Consider the following 13340-nt stretch of genomic DNA (forward strand, 5'->3'; position numbering starts at 1 on the left):
GTTGGTGACTGTGGTAAAAAGTCACGCCAGACCGTACCAAACCCGAAGAGTTGTAATGAAACAATTAGACCGGGAGTTTATTGTAAGAAGTCACATCAGACCGTACCAAACCGGAAGAGTAGTAATTTAACAATCAAACCGGGTTGTTTTATTGTAAAAGACGGAAACGACGTCGTTTGACGAAAGAACCAAGCTCCCGTCCTCTCCTCCTTCTCCTTCTCCCACCAAACTATCCGACAAAGAGAAAAGGAACCCTAAATAATATCTTTCTCAAATCTCAAAAAAGGTCTGATCTTTCTCTCTTCTCTCTCTCGCCCTCTCTTACTTACTTGCAGAGAAGAAGCGAGAAGGGGCTTTCCCTTTCTAAAAATCCTCTCTTTCTTACTCGTCTCGTTCCCCCCCTTTCATGTCTTCTCAAGTAGCCGACTCTCATCAAGGGTTGTTGCTGCCTCAAACCCTACTTTCTCAAACTTCTTCTCCCTTGGATCTCTCTCTCAACCAGATTATTACGTCTATGTGCCGAATATGAGTGACAAGAAGGTAACTTTTCCCACTTGTTCTCTGCCTCTTGTGTTTAGGGTTTAGTCCTCATTGTCTAGAATGATCCAGAGTTGCATTTGGAGCTCACACAATGACATTAGTTGTAATAGATGAGTCTATGTTTCGTGTAGATTTTGTTATTGTCGTTTATGAAGTGTTTGGTCTGATTCCGACAAGAGCTGTGAACTTTAAAGTTGTGATTTTTATGTAGCTTCCACCTTGTTGTGATTTTAAAGTTGTAATTTTTATGTAGCTCCCACTTTTGTTTTGATTTTAAAGTTGTGATTTTTATGTAAGTGAGATTAAAGTTGTGATTTTTTTTTGTAGCTTCCACTTTGTTGTGATTTTAAAGTTGTGACTATTATGTAAGTGATGTTAAAGTTGTGATTTTTGGGTAGCTTCCGCTTTGTTTATGTTGGTTGCTACTTGGTTGTTGTATAGTAGTTACTCTCTGAGGCTCAATGTGTATGCGAGAGAGACTATACTTTTCTTTCAGATTTGATTTAGTTGCTATAAATGATGTTCATTACTTTGCTATGATTGTTTTGTTGGTGGCAGGTCTTTGTGTTTGGATCCTTTACAGAACATGAAACAAGGTCATTACTTGAGCAGCAAAAACCCATCAAGGCTCCTCAGAATCATAAAGAAAAGTCTGTAGGGAGTATACAATTCGGCTCTTTTAATCTCGTTACCGGAAGCTCTCCAGTTAACACTAATGGCGAGTTGAAGAAGGCTCAGGCTGCTGATGGAGTAGTTAAATCTCGACCTTCCAGCTCTCATAAGGAAGATTCTGCTGTGTCTCAAAAGAGAGTCGATGCTCCTAGACCTTCCAGCTCTCATAAGGAAGATAGAAGTATTCAATCTTCTGTGTCTCAAAAGAGAGTCGATGCTCCTAGACCTTCCAGCTCTCACAAGGAAGATAGAAGTATTCAATCTGCTGCGTCTCAAAAGAGACTCGATACTTCTAGACCTTCCAGCTCTGACAAAGTTGCAAAACTCCCTGGGAAACACACTTCAGGAGTTCCGGAGCATGTGGTAGAAAACGGAACAATCAAGGAGGTGTCTGAAAGAAAACCTCTCAACAATGGTGTGGCGGTGAAGGCTGGTTTGGAGAAGCTGTGTGTATCAGATGGTGAAAGTGATGCTTTGTATAAAGCTACAAGCTCAAAGTTCCAAGCCCTGGACAGCGAAATTTTCTCAAGTGATTCTTCACCTGCCAGCATACCAAGAAAGAACAACCAGATGGTTCATACTGAACCCGCACCGCCTCTTAAAGACTTCACACCAAGAGGATTAATAAACGCCGGAAACTTGTGCTTCCTCAATGCAACATTACAGGCTTTACTCTCCTGCTCTCCTTTTGTGCAGCTCCTCCAGGGAATACAACTCCAAGATATTCCAAAGGTACCTCTCCTGCATGTTTCTCTCTATACTTTCAGCTCTATTTTCTATATATGTTGTCTGATCGTGGTTGTTTATGTTCAGGCTGAGTCTCCAACCTTAGCTGCATTCTCCGAGTTCATATCTGAACTAGATTCCCCAAGCAGTTCAAGCTTCAGAAACAATGTTACCGTTGTTGAGTCGGGTAGACCTTTCACACCTGCCATGTTTGAAACGGTCCTTAGAAACTTTACTCCAGATGTACTCAACAACATGTCTGGCCGCCCAAGGTTTGTGACTATTATTACATTACATAGTTAGTCTCCCCTCTGATTCTAACGCACTGTGTGCTTGTGTCGACAGGCAGGAAGACGCTCAGGAGTTTTTAAGTTTCATAATGGACCAAATGCACGATGAGTTACTGAAACTCAGGGACGAGTCCCCTAGACTCACTGGTTCCAAGTCATCTGTTCTTTCTTCTGCCAGCGATGATGATGAATGGGAAACGGTTGGACCCAAAAACAAATCTGCTGTGACAAGAACTCAAAGCTTTGTTCCTTCTCAGCTCAGTGATATCTTCGGTGGGGAGCTCAGAAGCGTAGTGAAGGCACAAGGTACTAGCATTGAAGCCATTTTATTTTTTTTCTTATTAAAATGTTAAAGATAAAGTTTCTGCTTCATTAGCAACTTATATGTTAAATTTATCGAAACAGGGAACAAAGATTCTGCTACTGTGCAGCCATATCTCTTACTCCACCTCGATATTCACTCGGAAGCTGTGTGCACAATTGAAGATGCATTGCATTTGTTTTCTGCCCCTGAAGATCTTGAAGGTTATCGAGCCTCTGTTACTGGCAAGGTAAATCTATTGAATCCGTTACTGGTTGAAGAAGATTCCTTATGAATATTGTTTTAATAATTGGCCTATTTGCTTTGTTTGAGCTCTCTCATTTACAGGCTGGTGTAGTGAGTGCTAGAAAGTCGATAAAGATACAGAAGCTCTCGAAGATAATGATACTGCACCTTATGCGTTTTAGCTACGGGAACCAAGGGAGTACTAAGCTCCATAAACCTGTTCACTTCCCCCTCGAGCTCAACCTAGGCCGCTACCTTCTTGCTTCTCCTTCCAACGGGGTATTAAGTTGAAAACAAAACTGTCTAATGTGATCTTCTTTGAACTTTTACTTACTCAGGTTTCTTCTTGTAGGGTTTAAAATATGAGCTTGTGGCAACGATTACTCACCACGGAAGGGATCCATCAAAGGGGCACTACACCGCGGATGCTCGAAGAAAGAACAATCAGTGGCTTAGGTTCGATGATGCATCTGTGACTGCTATAGGGCCAAAACAGGTTTTGCACGACCAAGCCTATGTTCTGTTCTACAAACAAGTGTAAGAGAATCAAAATCAATCTCTATTTCCATTGTCGGGAAAGGAATTCTCATATAAAAACTATGAAGCAGAGAATCTCAATAGGTAAATAGCTTTTAGAGTACCTGGATTACATGAAAGTTTTGTTTTGATTCCTCTGAGATGGAAATGTTTTAATGTTATTCAATACGTTTATTATTATTATTTCAGACTTATTAAGATTCAGCTGTATTAGTCTAATATATGGTCTGGAGTACTCTGGTGAACCAATCAAGATTATACTTTATTAATCCGGTTTATTCAATTTAAACAACATTGAAGCTCAATTACATTTATTTGGATCAATACATTAGAGATTGCAAGAGTAGATTTAAGTGGCGACTAGTAAGGCTCCAAAGCACAAACACTTTATTCCACAAAGCCCTAGCACTTGAGGTCTGGTCCCAAACCTCATGGCACAATGTAGCCTGCCACATAAGAACATTAACACATTAGGATAGCAAAAGGAAGTGACAAGAACAACCTTATTGAAAGTATGAAGCTGCTTGATTGATAATAGACTTACTTCCACACTTGGTACCATGAGCGAGAGGCCTCCCACAAAAGGAAGTGACAAGAACAACCTTATTCATGTCTATCATCTTTTGAACCGAGGGTGTGATACGGCCACATGCGCAAGGGATGTCTGATCTCTTGACGACTTTGCAACACGCTGCGGATGGGTTTACCTTTGGGCCAGGACGCTGGACGTAGACCGCACATTCTCTCATCAGACCCTCTATGTCTCCTTGGCACGTTCCTTGCCCTGGAACTAGCAGTTCTCCTGAGATTATGAGGATCATTGCTAGACCGATCAGAACACGAGAACCTGTCGCCATTTTGGATTGAGTCTAGTGAATGTGGCTTTGAAGGAAGTTGTTTAGGGGCCAAAGGGTTTATATATTGGCTTAGCTTGAGGGCTTTTAGGGTTTGTGCTGCATGTGAGTTTTTAATTTTTTTATGTTGAGACAGTAAGCTTACTGTTTTCTTTTCATATTAATATATATTATTGGTGTCATGTGACAAAAGACCTGAAAATTTGTGAGATTCTGATGAGTTTCCTCGTAACTACAATTAAATGGGTAGCCAATGCATGACCTCTTATGTCTGAGATATAATAATTAAGTAAATAACAAAGTAGCATTAAACCAAAAAAAATGAAAAGAAGAACCAAATTGAACAAATTAATGTGGCAGTGTGGCACTAAGCTTCTGTTACAAGCAAAAGTGTTTTTATTAGTCACTGTCCAGAATGAAAAGCCAATCACACAATAGATATAGGAGTAGTATATATATATAAAATCATCAAGATTTTTCTGCTCATGAGTGTCGTGTGTGTATGTATGCTTAAGGAAATTGAAGTTATAATGATAAAACTCCATAGAGATTACTACAGAACTACAACAGATTAAATCACGTTGTGTACAGATATTCTCAAGGGTTTATTGAAGCTAATCTTGCTGCAACTTATGGGCTAATGGTCGATGAGACACTCTTCTGCGTTTTGCTCCCCAGGAGATTTGTAGAGTTGTCATTGTTCTCGGAATTTATAGAAAACGTCTTGTATTTTAAGAATGTTCGTAAATGCCCCCAATTTTTTCTTGGGTTTGTTAAAAAAACTTTCATACCACCTAAATGGCCCCCATTATTATCTACCCATATTAACAGAGCTACACGCAATTAAACATGTCGTTAAAACCAAACTGAACAAACTTGCTTACATAATCAAACCATAATTTGGAAGTGTATCTGATATCTGTGTTAGGTTTGTTAGTTTACAAACAAATATTATTTGGATCATATTTGGATATGGACCATATGGTTTTATCTGATTTAGTTTACTTCCTCCAATTAAATCAAGTTTTATATGTTCCTAGCTAGTTGTTCTCGATACGTACAGCTTGCATAATCTTAAAATACAGCTTGCATAATCTTAAAAACACAACCGAAAAAGTATAAGTTCGTTAAATGGTTTGTTTACGTTAACAATGTAATACTAGTATATTTCAAAGCTTTTGTCCATTTTCATACATACGATAACAATATAATAGAGCGGTGTAACTAGAAGTTTTATGATTTAAATATTTTATCATACAAGTTCATATTTCTTAAATAAAATTTCAAAATATAATTACTGTTATCTGCACATCTGATTAATCGTGTTTTTTAAAACATGTGAAGTTGGTGTACCCGTTGTCTATACTAAGTCTAAAACTAAACCTGAAAACCACAAAGAAAAACTTAAAACAAGATCTGGACTAGCCACTCAACATTCCTATAAAGACTCTGAAGAAACCCTGCAATTAAGAAGAGAGAACAAGCAAAAGAAACCATAATGAAATTAAGAAACTCAAACCGGGTTATTAATATACCGCATACGTCTTCCCAGATTAGTTGATGACCAGTTGTACTTGTCCTGCTAAATATTGTCCATCCCTCTAACAAAAAAATTATATCATCACAACATTTGTATGTCTATTGCTTTGTTAGTCAAACACTAATAATATTGATGTTTGCTTTTAAGTTTACGCAATTTATCACGTCTCCTTAATAATCACCTTTATTCATGCGCACTTCACAAAGATACTGATACTGAGTAATCTTTAACCCATCCATACAATTACTCATCTCCATGTATTGTTTATTGTTTAATCCTCTTCGCAAGAAATTCATGGCGTCTAAGAATCGATTTAGTTGAAAAACGGACCAACAAAGCAAACTAGAAAATATGTTCACTCCACGACAACTTGGTGATATAATAATATACTTAATAAATAGTTTGGATTCTTATATAATTTTCAAAATATGTGTAAATATAGTATAAACTGTATGATAAGCTTGTAAGTATAGTTATTACAGTATAGTATATACATAGACATGTATTTCGTTAATCAGCTAATAATTGGCCAACCCCATTAACCCATAGGCATGCATGTTCTTTATCGATTGGATTATTCAAGTCCCTACTAATTCAATAGTTATATTTCTAGAGAAAGTAGAAACATAACAATAAAGAGAGAATCATGTATTTCTAAACACACATTATTATCATGCAATGTAGCACAACACAAATAATACTCGCCGATTATCAGCCCAGTAGTCTCAAGGAATCCACAGCATGCTCCCGATACAGCATAAAATCTTGGGCATGGTACGTTCTGTAAAGTTAAAACTCGCAATCTTTCTCGCTTGACATGTATCCGATATGGCGATATTCCGATTTGTTCAACTCTATTGTCCAAGCTTATACACACTGTATAGCTCTTTCGTTTTCCAAACGCCATATTCTTCTTTTAATTTTAGTATTTTTTTAATTAATCTAGGGATATCCCAAAACCTATTGTCCAAATTAAATTTTAGTTTTTCTTTTCCAAACGCTAATTTAATTAGTTTTTAAACATTTGTTGATTTAGGTTTCATATTTTATGTTTCTAAATGGAATTGATGCGCGTGTGTTGTTCACGTAGCATCCAAAGTATCTCGTAGTAAAAATTATGATAATTTGTAATCTCTTTCTCAAAAAAATTAATGATATTTTAAATGTTTTCTTCCCTTGCTATAACCATTTTATTTATTTTTTGTTGCTTTTCTTTTCTCAGAGGCTATGAGTGGAGTACACTCTTGTGATTCATTTGGAAAAATACGAAACGCACGATGTTGTAGTTATACATAAACTATAGTGTGGACGTTTATCCCTTAATTCAAAAATATGTAAATTTGCATGAATATTCAGGTATTCACACAAATTAAAAACTAGTATCATATGCACATCAAAAAAACTATTTAATTTTGCACAGTTCAATATGTAACACTGAACTATTTGAGCAACATGCCAACGTCGAATTCTGGGCCAACTGTATTTTTGTTTTGGTAAGCGAACCATCCATTCAATTTAAATCTGTATATTAAAATGTTTGACGCGTTTAGTTTGATAAACAATTTAATTTAACAGTAACCTCAACTATATATATACAATTAAGAATATAAGATGTACGTGTTGTCTTGTCTTATGAAACAAATCCTCCTTGGAGAATCTATAACCAATTAAAAGTTTACTTATTCATGCAATCTACCTTATTGTGGCCTATATATGTTTTAATTATTTCGATCAACACGCTCTGTCTTATAAACAAGTCTGGAAAAGGTATAAATGACATGAAAACATAGGTTTCATTACTCAAAAAGTCAAAAGTGGTTGTAATTATCGTCGTAATTGGTCTGATGTAATGTAAAATACTATATCAAGAGAGATGATTATAACAGTTTATAAAAAAACACCAAACATATTCTAACTCAGCATTGATCATAACGTGAACTACAAAGTCTATCAACTTCGTAAACGACAATTCATACGACCAGTATATATGATTAAAAACCAAACACGACAAGATTCAAAGAGTTAATCACATGTTACGTTGGTTTCGAGAAATGTACATAAGAACCTTAGAGTAAAAAAAAAAGGTTTTTGGGGATTAAAATAATTACGTCACTCCACTAGTGTAACTTTGAAAACACTAAATTGTTTAATGACACCACAATTTCTGCATTTCTCACCTTCCCAACTGGTAGCCCCTAACTTTATGATTTGTTTTTGTTTCAAACGGACACGGCGGGTAAAATATAAATCACCTGTAATCCTCCTCACACTAAGCAAAACTACTACACCCAACGAAATAAAGCCACGTGGAAACAAAGACCGGTCAAAGCCGCCACGTAGGTAATAATCTTCACGAAGCTTGCTTGTTTTTTAAAATCCAAAGAGGTTTCTTCTCCGTATAAGTAGGAGAGGAAGCATCCACGATGATCGCTAGACCAAAACTGATTCAAAAATATCCCCAAAAAAAACAAAACAGAGAGAGAAAGAGAGATAACTGGACGGTGGTTGATTCGCCGGAAGTCTCGCCGGAGCTCAATTTCTTGAACGACCATGCAGAAACGGAGACCGGTGAGGGAGTCTTCGAAGACAACACCGGAGAGAAATGGGAAAGCTTTGGATTCCGGCGAGAAGAAGAAGAGATCTGAGAGGACGTTGATGAAGTTCGGGGAGCTGCCGAGGTATCTTAAGGACAACGAGTACATACACAATCATTACCGATGTGAATGGTCTCTCAAGGAGACGTTCCTCAGCGCTTTCTCTTGGCATAATGAGACTCTCAACATCTGGACGTATGTATTTAATCACGTTTGTGAATTTCCGGTTTAAGATAATATGAAATTGAGATTTGTTTCCGGTTTGCAAATGGATAGGCATTTAGGTGGGTTTCTGATATTCGGGTGGATGATGGTGGTGAGTTGCATGGAAACGACGGAGGTTGGCCTCGCCGGGTTTGTCAACGTCTTCTCCGGGTAAGCATTCTCAAGGTCAAAGTCGTCTTTTAAAGCTCTGTTTTTGTTTTATTAGTAAAAAATTCAACTTTTATTGGTGGGTCCTCTAATGACAGAGTAACAATTCGCTGGCCGTGGCCGTCAATGGCTAAAGCTGTTTACTTCTCCAGCGATCATCACGTAAGATTCTTATAACCTTTATATTCTGTGGCATTGTTTAAACTAATATAAGTAAATACTACATGCATGTCATTGTGCTCATGTAAACATATGATATGGTGATTGCATTTTGCAGTAGGTGGTAACTTTCACCCACCATGTCATGTTCATTGTGCTCACTAAGTTTTATTTTTTCTTTAGATAATTAGCTCAGAATTTTAATTTTCTTTGAATATTTAGCTCAAACTTCCCTAGTAACTCAAAGTTCATGATAATATTCTAAATAAAAAGTTCTCATAGATCTGCCACTGCTTACTTGGGCTAATCTTTTTGTTTATTTACATTGGTTAATGGCTATCTTCAGATTCTTAGGCTTGCTTTATGCCCTCACCTACTTTGAAATCACATGTAACTTGCCCCCACTATTTGTTTCGGTTTTCTTGGATTCTTCTCTCTCCCTTCTTTCTCTGTGCCTACCTACCTTTCCCAAATCACATGTTTTTAAAATGATTTAAGTTTAAAAGTATGTTGTCTCTTGGCAGGATTCGAACGTGACACACACTAGCTCGTTCTTGAACTCACAAGGAGAAGTTAACTACGAAACAATCCCGAAATGGCCATGGCTAGTCTTCTTAACCGGAGCAATGACCTGCTTGATATGCAGCTCCATGTCACACCTCTTCGCTTGTCACTCAAGACGTTTCAACCTCTTCTTCTGGCGCCTAGACTACGCAGGGATCTCCCTCATGATCGTCTGCTCCTTCTTCGCACCAATCTACTACGCCTTCTCCTGCCACACTAACTGGCGTCTCTTCTACCTCTCCTCAATCTCAATCCTCGGCCTCCTCGCCATCTTCGCTCTCCTCTCTCCAGCGCTCTCAGCTCCGCGTTTCAGATCTTTCAGAGCAGCGCTTTTCCTAACGATGGGATTCTCTGGCGTCATACCCGCCTCGCACGTGCTTTACCTTCATAAGGATCATCCTAACGTGGTTATCGCTCTAGTCTACGAGCTGGCGATGGCTGTGTTGTATGCGACGGGAGCAGGGTTTTACGTGAGCCGTATACCTGAGAGATGGAAGCCTGGAGCTTTCGATATTGCAGGACATAGCCATCAGATATTCCATGTGTTTGTAGTGTTAGGAGCTCTTGCTCATAGTGTTGCCTCTCTTCTTATCATGGACTTTCGACGTGCTTCACCTTCTTGTGCCTTTTGAAGCAAGTAACAAAAACTGTAAAACGATTTAGTGGTATTTCATTCAAACGTATCACAATGTATGTGTTTACATAGAAGATACGCGTTGGTAATGTACTACACAACCCAAAATATTTAAAAGCAGTGTTCTAAAAATGGGTTTAGCAAACTTCTATTTAGGTGGCAAATTGGGCATCGTTAATTTTTTTTTTAATTTGATTTATGTAATTTAAATTAATTTAAATCGTGTTGAATCAGTTAAATCGGCTAAAATTATTGTAAATTAGTCTACATCTAATAAATAAAATTTTTAATGTAGTATAAATCTATAAATTGTATTTTTGAATAACTATTTTTTATAATTAATTAAAAACTAAAATATTTAATATAAATGTAAAATATATAAAAAATAAATTAATAATTAACGTTTGAATTAAGCTGAATGGTGTTTTATTAATTTACAGCAAAGGAACGAGGCTAGTTATGTAAACTTACATGTCTGAAGCTTCTAATTTTCCGACCGGAGTTCATTGTTTGGTCCTAAAACCCTTGAAACCTCTGTTTAGCCATCGAGATGCAGGATTCGTTCCATCAATGTCCATAGATTACCTCAATCAAAGTACTTAGACGGAGTTAGATGGCTTCCTCAATCTCTGCTAAATTAGCCTTTAATATATTATGTCTAAGTCCAGTGTAGCTGAGTGGTTTATTATGTCTAAACTGGCCCACATGACTTTTCTTTGGATGCTATGTGTTTAGGCGGGAGGTTCTTCTGGAACTGTTTTTGCTTGGGATCTTCGATGGCCAAAGCAACCCATCGTTCTTTCTGGAGTTGGAGCAACTGAGATTATAAACTATCCTCTCTCTCTCTGAAAGTGAGGATGGAATCCTTGGTGTCATCGAGCAAGGTACTTAGGAGGCCTTCCAACCACATTAGTTCGTCTTTCTTTTATGATTTTTACCAAACTGATCTTTCCTCTCTTTTTTTTTTATTTTGGTCCTGGCTCAGGGGAAGAACCGATCGAGCTTCTGGCTGAACCTTGTGCCATTAACAGTTTTGACATCGACAGACAGAATCCACAGGTGAAAGCATCTTCTAACTCTATTTCAGCCTCTACTAGTTTACTTCTGATCAACTGTGTGTTTCTCAATCTGGTGCATTGGATTCCGCAGGATGTGATATGTAGCCTAGAGTGGGAGTCAATAGCAATCTTCTCAAGGCCTTAGCGTACAGACCGGTGCAGGGTACAATATGTTTTTGGTTTTCTTCTGAGCCACAACAAAGAAACGGAGGGTGGGAGACAAGTTTGAACGTGTTTATAGTTTCATTACAACAAGTTGTTAATAACAAGTTTGTATTCTTCTTCAACTTTGGTTTGTGATCTCAAAGATTTGCAGTTATGGCTGGAAATTGTTACAATTGAATCCTTCTCTATCGCAATTTTCAGACACAAGTCTCTGTCTCTAACACGTGGCGAAAAGAGGTCGGCCAGACGGCCACCGTTGGTCCCACTGGAACTAATACTTGGCCCTGTAAGGAGCCGTTGAAATCTTGAAATTCTCTTTTTGTTTTCTTATACATTTCTTTTTAATTTTTTAAAAACATTAACACAAAGAAGTTTTCAAACCACAATCAAAGATGAGATGACATGCCCCACGCACAAATTAAAGGTCACATTAAGTTTTAATCATTCAAAGATTATTTCACTAAATACATTCCAGCTCTTTTCTTTGAGATATTCCAGCATTTCATCATCATTATTTAATAACATAATTCACTGTACTTTTTATACATTCAGTTGTGCTGAGAAAAAGTACAAGCACCTTTGTCTTGTTTATGATCTGATATGTTTCTGTAACCAATCTACTTTTGATATTGATAAGGAACCATAATAATTGTTTTTTTTTGTCTGGTGTGGCCTTTGTGAGTGATTGTATTCCCTGTTTAGATAGTTTCCACTTTGGTTAGATAAAAGTTTCTGTGTGCAATTCACCAGAAACATTCATCTCTCTCATACAATCTACAAGTTCATCAATCAGGTTCCTCTTCTTCCCTTCCTGGTACAATGAGATTTTAATTACAGAATATTTATGCTAGGCATTTGTTTTCTATGTGTGTGTTTTGTAGAGACATGCTTGAGCGAAGCCACAGCTTGAGAATACCTGGAGCTGAGACACTTGATCTAAGAATCGCTCTTTACGAGCACAAAGAAGTAATTGAGAGGCTACAAGATGAGTTAAACGCAGAGAGGGAGGCATCTTCCACGTCAGCAAGCGAGGCCTTGTCAATGATTCTTAGGTTACAAGGAGAGAAAGCTGAGCTGGCCAGGGAAGCTGCACAGTACAAGAGGATAGCCCAAGAAGAGATGTCTCACGCCGAGATGTGGTTTGCGCATTTAGAAGATTTCATTCACCAGAAAGAGAATGTAATCACTGCGCTTGAGTACCAAGTGGAGGCTTATAGAAGCCAGCTTTTGAGCTTGGGGTATAGTGACTTGAATAGCTTAGATGTTAAGCTCCAAGAGAATGATGTTAGATCTCAAATACCCTTTCCAGAATTGGTTAATGATCTTTCTATTCCAGTGGAGAAGGAAGTTATTGAGGAGAGCGTGGATACACAGAAGAGTTACTTTGATGTGTACTGGGACCATATCAAGAAGCTGGATGAGAAAGTGAAAGAGCTTAAAACTGAGGACGGTCTGATGATGAAGGTTGCTAAGCAGACAAAAATGAAAAAGAAATCAACTAAACAGACAAGAGACAGAAGCGGCAAGAGAGACCGTGCAGAGTATCAATCTGAAATGCAGCGGTTGAGAGAAAGAGTAGAGCAGCTTGAGAAGGAAAAAACTAAGACAGAACCTGAAACTAGTGGAGTGATACTCATGGAAATGAAGGAGGAGGTAAGTTTTGTGCACTCATCTGAAGTGAAGAGTTCTAATACAATGGAGAATTTACAACCATGGATCGATCCAGCCATTGTTTCCGTTCAAGAGGTAAATTCAATCAGCTTTTTTAATTAGTAAAATTTACAGTACTTCTACTAGAACTAACAAACATTTGGCATATGTTTACTGAAACAGGCAATGCTTAATTTCTGGCTGTGAGACAAAGAAAAAAAAGGTACAAGAAGATTTTTGTTTTATTGCGAGTGTATTGTGTTCAGTTTTTGTTTGCTTCAAGCCAGAATCTGTAACTTTTTGTGTAAAAAAAGCTCAAGACCCTTCTCTGTAGATTGTCTTAAGAGTAACATATACCAAAACATCATCTTGTAATTTTTTTTGTGTGCAAGTATGTATTGAAGATAAATGCAACGGTATTGACAAAGACCTGTTAGA

At 37.6% G+C, this 13340-nt stretch overlaps 4 protein-coding genes across 4 annotated transcripts; 3 read left to right on the forward strand and 1 right to left on the reverse strand.

Annotated features, from left to right (window-relative positions):
- Positions 1-186: 186 nt before the first annotated feature.
- On the forward strand, positions 187-3510 carry LOC106375711 (ubiquitin carboxyl-terminal hydrolase 24-like). The gene is made up of 7 exons (XM_013815728.3): positions 187-540; positions 1099-1944; positions 2026-2210; positions 2284-2534; positions 2634-2779; positions 2878-3054; positions 3128-3510. Exons 1-7 carry the CDS (start codon positions 526-528, stop codon positions 3314-3316), a joined length of 1809 nt encoding a protein of 602 aa, XP_013671182.1. The 5' UTR covers positions 187-525; the 3' UTR covers positions 3317-3510.
- Positions 3511-3553: 43 nt separating this feature from the next.
- BNAA01G06260D lies at positions 3554-4269 on the reverse strand. The gene is made up of 2 exons (XM_013816148.3): positions 3857-4269; positions 3554-3758 (listed from the first exon to the last, which is right to left on the reverse strand). The coding sequence occupies exons 1-2, from the start codon at positions 4167-4169 to the stop codon at positions 3742-3744; spliced, it is 330 nt and encodes a 109-aa protein (XP_013671602.1). The 5' UTR covers positions 4170-4269; the 3' UTR covers positions 3554-3741.
- A 3854-nt stretch (positions 4270-8123) lies between these two features.
- On the forward strand, positions 8124-10100 carry LOC106375623 (heptahelical transmembrane protein 2-like). Its single transcript, XM_013815620.3, has 4 exons — positions 8124-8495; positions 8577-8675; positions 8771-8834; positions 9356-10100. The coding sequence occupies exons 1-4, from the start codon at positions 8257-8259 to the stop codon at positions 10025-10027; spliced, it is 1074 nt and encodes a 357-aa protein (XP_013671074.2). The 5' UTR covers positions 8124-8256; the 3' UTR covers positions 10028-10100.
- Positions 10101-10739: 639 nt separating this feature from the next.
- LOC106375538 (myosin-binding protein 7-like) lies at positions 10740-13333 on the forward strand. Its single transcript, XM_022700939.2, has 5 exons — positions 10740-10913; positions 11015-11088; positions 11179-12045; positions 12134-12998; positions 13086-13333. The coding sequence occupies exons 4-5, from the start codon at positions 12138-12140 to the stop codon at positions 13107-13109; spliced, it is 885 nt and encodes a 294-aa protein (XP_022556660.1). The 5' UTR covers positions 10740-10913; positions 11015-11088; positions 11179-12045; positions 12134-12137; the 3' UTR covers positions 13110-13333.
- The last annotated feature ends 7 nt before the right edge of the window (positions 13334-13340 follow it).

This window comes from Brassica napus, chromosome A1 (genome assembly GCF_020379485.1).
Source record: "Brassica napus cultivar Da-Ae chromosome A1, Da-Ae, whole genome shotgun sequence".
Classification (NCBI taxonomy): Eukaryota; Viridiplantae; Streptophyta; class Magnoliopsida; order Brassicales; family Brassicaceae; genus Brassica; species Brassica napus.

Coding starts and splice junctions, on each gene's coding strand:
- LOC106375711 (XM_013815728.3), top strand. Junction 2,535..2,633: donor AAGCGTAGTGAAGGCACAAG/GTACTAGCATTG, acceptor TTATCGAAACAG/GGAACAAAGATTCTGCTACT. Junction 2,780..2,877: donor GAGCCTCTGTTACTGGCAAG/GTAAATCTATTG, acceptor TCTCATTTACAG/GCTGGTGTAGTGAGTGCTAG.
- BNAA01G06260D (XM_013816148.3), bottom strand. CDS start 4,169: ATGGCGACAGGTTCTCGTGTTCTGATCGGTCTAGCAATGATCCTCATA.
- LOC106375623 (XM_013815620.3), top strand. CDS start 8,257: ATGCAGAAACGGAGACCGGTGAGGGAGTCTTCGAAGACAACACCGGAG. Junction 8,676..8,770: donor TTTGTCAACGTCTTCTCCGG/GTAAGCATTCTC, acceptor CTCTAATGACAG/AGTAACAATTCGCTGGCCGT. Junction 8,835..9,355: donor ACTTCTCCAGCGATCATCAC/GTAAGATTCTTA, acceptor GTCTCTTGGCAG/GATTCGAACGTGACACACAC.
- LOC106375538 (XM_022700939.2), top strand. CDS start 12,138: ATGCTTGAGCGAAGCCACAGCTTGAGAATACCTGGAGCTGAGACACTT. Junction 12,999..13,085: donor CCATTGTTTCCGTTCAAGAG/GTAAATTCAATC, acceptor TTACTGAAACAG/GCAATGCTTAATTTCTGGCT.